Source organism: Rhopalosiphum padi, chromosome 4 (genome assembly GCF_020882245.1).
Source record: "Rhopalosiphum padi isolate XX-2018 chromosome 4, ASM2088224v1, whole genome shotgun sequence".
Lineage (NCBI taxonomy): Eukaryota > Metazoa > Arthropoda > Insecta > Hemiptera > Aphididae > Rhopalosiphum > Rhopalosiphum padi.
The window spans coordinates 37791419-37801441 of NC_083600.1; the positions used below are offsets into that span (position 1 = coordinate 37791419).

The 10023-nt window shown below is 30.7% G+C and overlaps 1 protein-coding gene across 5 annotated transcripts in view; it reads left to right on the forward strand.

Moving 5' to 3' along the window:
• Positions 1-2861, forward strand: part of LOC132930863 (eye-specific diacylglycerol kinase-like) — a 148250-nt gene extending 145389 nt beyond the window's left edge. For all 5 annotated transcript variants that reach the window (XM_060996949.1, XM_060996948.1, XM_060996950.1 and 2 more), the window contains one exon: positions 2684-2861. Coding sequence is in view for 4 of the 5 variants with exons in the window: in XM_060996948.1 (XP_060852931.1) it covers positions 2684-2742 (59 nt within the window). In the remaining variant the exon portion in view is untranslated. The remainder of the gene's footprint in view (positions 1-2683) is intronic.
• The last annotated feature ends 7162 nt before the right edge of the window (positions 2862-10023 follow it).

The following is a 10023-nucleotide window of genomic DNA, read 5'->3' on the forward strand; positions in this document are numbered from 1 at the left end:
GGTTTAGCTAACCCGGTTTAAGGATCCCTACTCTCTAGGCAGCTACCTAGTTAGTACTTAGTTTGCTTGGGCGGAAGTTCGGATATGATATAGTAGATTTTAATCTAACTTAAAGGAATAGTTACGCCTACGGGTTCATTTTCACACAAAACATTTTTTTTTAATTATTAATATTAATATTTATTAATTACGATAACAACCAACAATTTTACAGTGCTAATGTGAGGACTACTTGTAAATTGTTTATAGTCGATATTTAAATATAGTTAAGTAATTTAAAACTTTCTGAAAATGTCATTAACCTGTCGTTGGTAGTATGATGAGAAATTTTATCACATTAATATTTTTTCTTTGATACCACTGCCTATTGTATCAATTTATTGTATTAAACACTAATAATAATAATATTAAAGCTTAAATATTCATTTTTTTATAACAATATGTTATAACACGTTATTGACACGATAAATATGTATACCTATACATGAATAGCACCTACATGTGTATGTTTTTATAACTAAGAAAATTTCTCACCATCATATGCAGACCAATGAAGTATAAAAAATAAACGTGACCTACGACGGGTTTAAAATGACCGAATTAATTATCATAGATTTCATATGAAAATCCCAATAAAACCATATTATATGAGTATACATATATTATTTTATATTAATTCATATATTTTTTTTTACGACCAATATCCCGCATAACATTATGGACGTGCCATTAACGTGATGTTGTTCTCGCTTCACGACTATTATGCGAAAGTAATCTACTCTTTTCGATCCCCGTCGCACTGCCTGAAAAAGTTTGCGCGAACATTAAACACCATCGGAAGAGCACGCTGCACAATAATAATGGTCTCCCGACGATTCCTGCTCGTTTAACCGTACGGGACAAATCGTGTAGGTATAATATTCCCTTCAATAAACTCTGATAACAGTGCCCCGTGTGTACACGCCACCGGTGTGTTATTATGGTCGTTATGGACATATTAATACGTATACACGGTCGACTCGGCAATACCGTTGAACAAAATATGTGTATATCGGGGAAACGGACGCGTTTCAACGTAAAAACCAAATCTGTCACGCTGTAATGACTTTTCTTCGGGTTTGTTATAATTTATTGTATTGCCTACGCACAATTGTCGATTACGATGTTATATTATTAGATGCGTAGGTACCTCAACCTCTATAAATATTAGGACGCAGTCACCTCTTCCGCGGTTTATGCGGTTAAGACTCCTTAAATCACAAGACAGTTTTGGACACACGTCGTGTTCCAGACGTGTCAACCTACATAATATATTATTAATATATTAGAATTCCGTTTTGGGGACGTAAGGCCGTAAGGGATAAAAGTAGTAACCCGTTTCGCGCGTATATAAACTAGGTATACATTGAGTTGTCCGGGTTATTGATTAATCATATTCCTTAGGTTTTGTATTTTAAGTAAGTACTTATAAGATTTACGGTTAAAAATCGTATTTGAAACTTAATTTTATAAATTAAAACTTACTTGACGTGAAAAACATCAGTTTGATTTAAACGGTATGCAGTGGGAATACAGGAAATATCTAAACGTATTGTAATTTCTATTGAGTAACCTGTATTTACATAAATAGTGTAATTGATAATTATTAATCATGAAGTAATATTTTAATATTGTTCAATGGTTAATAATTTAATATATAATATAACTGTTATGCGTATAGTATAGAGTTATAGCGTTTTCCATCTATTATGTTTAATTAATTTGCCGTACGCGCGGACACTGACACCACGCCCCACGGGTGTAATTGGCAACTGCGCTTCACTGGTGTACGATAATATGAAATGGAATATGTTATCACTTATCAATATTATTATAATATAATTTGCGACCGTCAAAGCTAATGGTGTCATTTCTCTTCACTCGTATAGCTGATATTATAATGTACACTGCGTCACTGCACCATTATATTATATACCTAATATGGAATTCGTGTTGTAATATACTGCACTGATGGTTCTAATTAATATTTATACTTGTGCAGTCGCATGGAAAACGTTATAGGAATATTTTTATAAATAGAAATTATGGCTGATGGAACTTACTGATATCGTAGTATAACTACGTTTTGACTTTTGGTGTCAAAAAGTGAGAAATATTATATTTCATAATTATTTTGAATATGATTCTTGTATTATTATTATTTTAACACATATAATTAAAATTCTAAATGCAGCAATAAGCTGTGTAAAGTAAATAGCTGAAACACGGAATGATACAGGGGTATCACTGGTATCATTTTAATACCCCCTTGTATGAAATTAATTAAATTATTTAAATTATTAAAATAAATTTGATAACAAAATCGTATTAATACGAATTAAACGTTCTCAACGTTAGTTCATTCCCAGAAACGATCAAAATGTGTTCGCATTCCAAGAACAGATCAACGAATCCAGGCTATTTCAAACTAACCGACGATATTACAGTATTTATACGAAAATGTCAATACAAAACTTTAGTGAGAGTATCTATAAGACTAACCCCTCTCCTCTCCCTTTAAAGAACCACGTATAATTATTACTAAGAAGAAAAACCGACAACCATTTATCACGTCTATTATTAATATTGTGTACCATGTTAATATATATTAATCTATTTCGTAAAACAAAATTATTTGTTTCAGGCCAAGCTCAGTTCGTATCGTTTGCAGACATTGCAGACCAAACGGAAACATCGGTTTAGACGGCGGTTGAGTCTGAATTAGTCGACTAAAACTAACATCAAACACTATCACTAAATTCTACATTTTAAATTTATATAATTATTATTATTATTATCATTATAATTATTATTGTTATTAATTGATCATATTTTTATTCACTATCCGTTGACGCGTACGTCGTTTTTGATAGTCTCCGCGGAATCGATAAAAATAAGAAAAAATATATAATATAAAATATAAAAAGCACACTACAAGTCAATTAGAAAAAAAAATCGTATTTCACGCCAACGTATACGTTTTTCCCATACCTACTCGCTCTCTAAACCCTCTCCGCAGAAGTCGTATACACCTGATATTAGGAAAAAAGTCCAGAAAAACGGAAAAAAGTCCGAGAAAAAATTATTTAAATATAAATTAATTATTAAATTAAAATAAAATTAGTTCTTAAAAAAATTATTAAACAAAAATGTTTTATTGAGCTTAGTTATTTTTTTCAAAATTGTTTTCGCTCTGTATACTCAAATAGTCAAATGTACTTACTATAGAGACAAGTTATACACAATGATTTCTCAATTAGGGCCTATAGGAAGGGGTATTTACTATTTCCATATAAAACTAACAAGTAACATTACTACTTATCTAGTGTACCTACGATATATAGCACTAGTAATCAACCTCGTGCCATAGCAGTGTTAACAGTAATAGTGTATAATATACTTTAATACATAATTTCTATAACAATAGATAGTATAAAATTAATAAAAGATGGTAAAAAAATTATTTTTGGTGAATTTGCATATACAATCCAGCATAAATTAATAAAAACATTAAGATGGAAATGTTCCCAGAAGTCTTCGAAAAAATGTCCTGGTATATTAACTACCAACAGAGGTAAATACCTATATTTATAATATAACTGATATTACAAAATATATCACATTGTTTACGAAAAAAGGAGTAGGGTCAGTAAGGAGTAGTAACGATAATGGTAAATTATATGTGACATAATTAACTTATAATATGTATGTAAGTACTCAGTAGTCAGTATATAATATAGCCATAATAATTTAATATAATATAAGTAATTTTAAAATAATGATAATAATTAATGCATAATTAATTATTTTTTTTTATATATTTTAATACCTAATAAATAATATTATTTTAAAATTATTTTTTTCTAGGACTTCGTTTCCCCGGACTTTTTTACCATTTACCATACACCTCCTACATAGGTTTATATATATATATATATATACATACACATACACATACTCCTTTTCGGATGCGTTTATCGCATTACACGTTTGAACGGTTACTTTATTTTTTTTCCCCATTTAACGCTTTAGTGCATTATATTCGTCGCGACGACGAAGCACACACGTCCCGCGAGTTTTCTTGAAACCGAATTATTACATTTGGCGCGGTCACGCCCCCGTCACTATACACGAAAACCACAACGACGAAATACGACGGTTCGTGACCAAAAATAATACAATGTTTATTAGGTATACAATAACGTATTACACACCTTAACGCGCGTCTTCGTTTTGGTACAGTATTTTAATTACGCGTTTGGACTCGCGTACGTAGATCAGATGGGCAATAGATACATGAAAAAAAAAACAATATCTTAACGCGACAAAATAATATTATCTACTACAGTCAAATCGATGTTTTCATCCTAAAGTCTAGATACACAAAATAAACAAAGGAAATTCAATTGTATAATTCGAAAAGTTACTGAATTCGTTTTTTTTTATTTTTTAAATAATTATTGTAATAATAGTAAAACCGCATTGCACGCTAACCTATAGGTATATCTATACATTAGAAGTAAAATACTTCGTTATTATTATTTAACTCGATATATACAGCTATAATAAGCGTATCACTTGACATGATAATAATATATCTTCGTTGTCAGAACTCATTTGCATAAATTATTAATTGGTTTTTTTAAATTAAAAAAAAAAAATACATCTTAAATACGAGGCCCATCCCCGATGTACTTACATAATATTTCTGTTTGCAAAACGTCCTGTCAAAATGTTCTAAGTTTTTCTCGTCACGCGACTTCCGCGAACATTTCGTGTGCGGCGATTTGTTGGAATTCTGGATTGATGTCGTAGCAACCCGCTCTTCTTCGTATTATACACGGCGACGACGGCCTATACTCTCGATTTTTGAACGCGATCTGACGACTCCAAATCGATATAATATGTAACTGTTTTCGCCGGCGGAACAGCCAACTATCGTTTCACGTCCGCACGACCGGCGGAAAATTTGGTACGGCCGAGGGATGCCGGGCCCTTCGACCGCAGTTTCAACAGATTTAATTACGATAATAATAATATTAATAACAGGACAACTATACGATCGATATGCAGTATAATAATGATGAATGCGCGAAACGCGTCCGACAAACCGACCAAAACGTCGTTATAGGCACCGTTATGACGGGAATATCGTTATAATAATAAAATTATTATTATTATTATTATCGAGCGAGTGGTTCATCTCGTGATGGGGTAAACATCGTTTGGCGTGCGCGTTCGTCTTCTCTCCTTTACTGTCTTGAGGGGGTCTCCGGCACTCGCGCGCTGTCTTTGTGCCGCCGCGCGTACCGCGGAGACTCGGTGCCTCCGGCGATTTTCCGTCTTCCCGTCCCCGCCGACGACCTGTGCCGTAGCTTATATTTCTTTATAAATTATATAATATTCTTCTTCGCCCGCGCAATAACAACCGCGTCAACCGCGTACGACGGCTCGGGGCACGACGACGAAATAACAACACTGCGGGCGCTGACGACGAGTGTATGAAAACAGTTTGCGTTTTTCTCGTTTCGAACTCGAAAAAACTATCTCGCTCCCGGAGGCGATCGAATAATGACGTTAGAAAAACACCTGTGCGGTACAACTATAATACGACACTAACCCGCCGTGCCCGTCTCCGTCAAAAATGTCGTTTTGGTCGGACGCGAAACGGCCGAGTGTTTCAGAGCCACCGAAAAAGGCGTGATGACGATCATGACGACGGCGATGACGACGATGATGATAATATGCAGACAGCGATATTTTAGCCGCTTCCGGTGTTGACGAATAACTCGCGCCACTATAATAATATAATCACGTCCGCCCCCAAACTATGCGATAATATCATAATAATAATAATAATAATACGTAGGTATTGTGTATAGCCGATGATAAATCCCAAATTGCCAGACCTACTGTCGCGATATCGACGTCGAACGATGAAATATGCATAATATTCTTTTAAACATAAATTAAAAAAGACAGATATTAATATTATATGATTATTATAACCATCATAGTCAACGATATAGTGTATATACACGATAGTCGACGACCGTTTTTTTCGGTCATGTTATTCGAATCGTCCGAAACTCCACTTCGTCTTCTGACTGCAGTGCTGTCACTCCTCTCGGCGCATCTCGACCTAACCCACACACCAGACGGCCATTTTCGATTTGGCGGCAAAGAAACGAAACCACTCGAAAGACCGAGAGAGAGAAAAATGTTACGACCAAAGACTGACTTTAATAAACTTTTACGATTGTCTGTCATCCACGACGTTATTATTATTATTATTATTATCATATTTTAATATACTTACCGTTTGACATGAGACGGAAATCCCAACGACTATACATGACCTATTGTGCATCCGTCTTACAATAACGCACAACATGGCAAATATTACGTACAGAATAGTCCATTTCAACGTTGAAAGTCTTAATATATATAGGACAAATCGATCTTCGAACAAATTTGAAAGTAAAAAATATTATCCAAGGCATCACGTAAGTTCTTATTTTTTATTAAAATTAAAATTTTAAACAAGTCACGCGACTACGCGAGTATTTTAAAAATTATTATTAAGTTTAGATAATTAAAAAAAAAAATGCTCATAACTCGAATCGAAAATAAAACAAACTCTAAGCTGGAAAATGGATTATTCTTAACATATACGATTTGTTATGTTATATACGTTTGTAAGACAGAGACGATCCAATAACACATACATGTATGACCATGACACATTCCCTTGAAGAAAAACGAAACTGAAACAAAAATTAAACAAGAAAATGTGTATGTCCACACGATTCCGTTTTTTAATTATAATATTGTTATTGTTTTTTTTTGCACTTAATGAAAAGTTACTAGCAACTACATTAGAGCACTGTGAGGAAAATAATGTACTTTAAATTCTTTATTTAAATAATTATTTGTTCTAGTATTTGTCAATAATGATTATTATAATCATCGGTACATATTATTATTATTATTATTACTACTACAATATATATATACTATTTTTTGAAAACCTTAGGCTATTCTATTTTTAAATTTTATTATTATATTATACAAATGTTATTGAGTTCGTATTGTTTATAGTAGGTAACAATTATTATTATTATTATTATTATTATTATTATCTATGTATTTAAATATATTTAAAATAATCGCCTTATTCGAAATTTTAGATTTAAGCCTTGATTACGATTCTTTTCGTCGTGAACTTATGAACACCAATACCACTGTTGTTACTATTTTATCGAGCTATTACTGTGATTTAATTTTGTTCTTTAAACCTCTGTCCACCTTAACTAACATCTTCTAAGTGACATTTGAATGTACATACATATTATTTACATAATTTATATTGTTTTTTTTTCTAAAGCACTTCCCGTTTGTATATAAATATATATACGTATATAATAAATAAAATCGTTCAAACATCGAGTTACAAAAATACTGGGGATGATATTATTTTAATATAATAATATGAACCTCGCTGTTTTTGCAAACGTTAACTCAAATGGCTCTGTGTGTAATAAATAAATATTTAATCAAAATAAAATTAGACTACCTACCTACGTATATATTATTATTATTATTATTATTAGATAATGTTGTTATTCGGTAGCTTTCGAGGTACCATTTTTTCGTTGATTTTGATTTACACCTGTACTAAATGTTTGTAATGTTATTTTTATTGTTATTATTCGACAATCAAAACGATTATTATTTAGAATAATTGATATATAGTAGTGGTAGAGATTTTTGTTTAGTTTTACGAGAGTTTATTATATTATTATATATATTATTATACTGTTCTTTTTTTTAAAAAAAAAAAAATTATATTCACTTTGATAAAATACGTTTATTATTAGTTATTATATAAAAATATTATATACACGATAATATATATATATATATATATATGTGTATATTGTATATATATAATATGGTATTCGTACCAACGCATATGACGAAGATGTGAACGGTAAATCTTATAGACAGTCTGAAATTACTATGTTATATAAAACCCCGATTTAATAATGATATTTATATTTTGTTCGGATTAACATTGTTTTATCAATTACCTACCTAGGTACCTACCTATACGCAATATATTATATTTTATATATGCCTAATATTAATAATTATATATGATATTATATTATATGGTCATCTACTGACAATTTGACAAAAAATAGTACTTATTATTTCGTTGATATTATTCTTCAGAACCTATTACTCGCTCAGATTTACAAATTATAGATTACAAATTTTACTTAAGTATTAATCAGTGGTGCTGATGAAAAAATAATAAAAACGATATTGGTAATAATATTGGTAAATACATTTTTTATAAACAAGTAAAGTTTTTTACTAAAAAAATGCGTCACATATGTACAAGTTAGACAAACTAAAAATTCTGATATATATATATTGTAGCATTTATCTTTTCGAGATGATCAATATACCTACAACCTACTAACAATACAAATTTAATCTATATGTCTAACATTCGCCAATGACTTTGGTGTACGACGACATTAACCGGTAACTGTCAGCATTCACCAATTGCGAACTTTACAGTAATATATATTTATATATATATATATATACCTATATATATATGTATATGGGTTTAGGACAAATCCTTATTTATACATTCAGGACTCGTGCTAGCTACCGCACTATATCTATTGATTTCTAATCCAACCCTCCTCAATCCTCGTAGATCATTCAAATCTTACTCGACCGCGTCTCTCCGCCTAGTTTTTATTCTTACTGGGACACTGGGTGTTTTTTCATTACTGGGATCCTTTCGTAAACAGTTTGAAGTAATGGCGGTTTTGAGTGTTTTGACTTCTCTAGACAGAGGCATGTTTAGAGACATGACGCTCTAGATTTTAATAATTTTTACCTTTTCCCCCTCGCCCTTACCTGAAAGTAAATTAATACAATAAATAATAATACTATAATATTAAATTTAGATAAACAAGTAAAAACAGCAAATGATCAAAAAGCAAAATGCAGAAATATAAATTACATATTACTTGGAATTATAAATATTTCTTGAATTAAAGACGCTTTCGTCAAGCTTTTTGATAGGCAAATACATTGATTACAATGATTAGGTACATCATCGTAATTTAATTTATTAATTAAATTTGATTTGTTAAAATTGGATAAAAGTTTAAGCGTTTTTCAATTATTTTGGAGCTTACATAATATGGTTTAATTCTTGTATATCATACGAATATTTTGTTAGTGTTTCTTGTGTTACAATAATAATGAACAATCGCCAACACATTTTTTTGACTTGTTATTCAATTTTTTTCATTGTTTAGTTATTTCTCTCAAAATTTAAAAACTGTTTAAGAAATTTTTTCCATCATAGTTGAGTACCTACAAAAACATTATAGGTAGGAAAGCACTTGTTCTGATTTCAATTACTCTTTTTAATTTTTCCCTGCTAAAAATCTGTACCTAGGTACTCAATAATCAATAACTACACCGGTATTGTATTATATAATTAGATAACAGGAATTTAATAATACATTTTAAAATTAATTTATAAAAATTATATTAATCAATAAATGTATGATTGTTTATTATAACAATAGTACCTAAATGACTGTATTTTTTAGGTTTTGGAATAACATAGAACAATAGGTAATTACATCGTACCTAATATCTCCGTATTGTATGTTGGTATTGCATTAAATACATAGGTAGGTATCTACATATTTACTTTATTTTAAATTGGAGCAAATCATCCAAAAAATATAAAAGGGGCTTAAGCACCAAACAAATTTTATATGAAACAGACCCGTTTCACACTTTTCATTTAGGTACCTATCTACCAACCATACAATATCCAACATCCGTTACATTTTATCTCTTATCTAGAAAATATATTTAAAAAAATAAAATCAATTTAATCGTGTATAGGTTCCTAAATAAATTATAAAATTGTTTGCA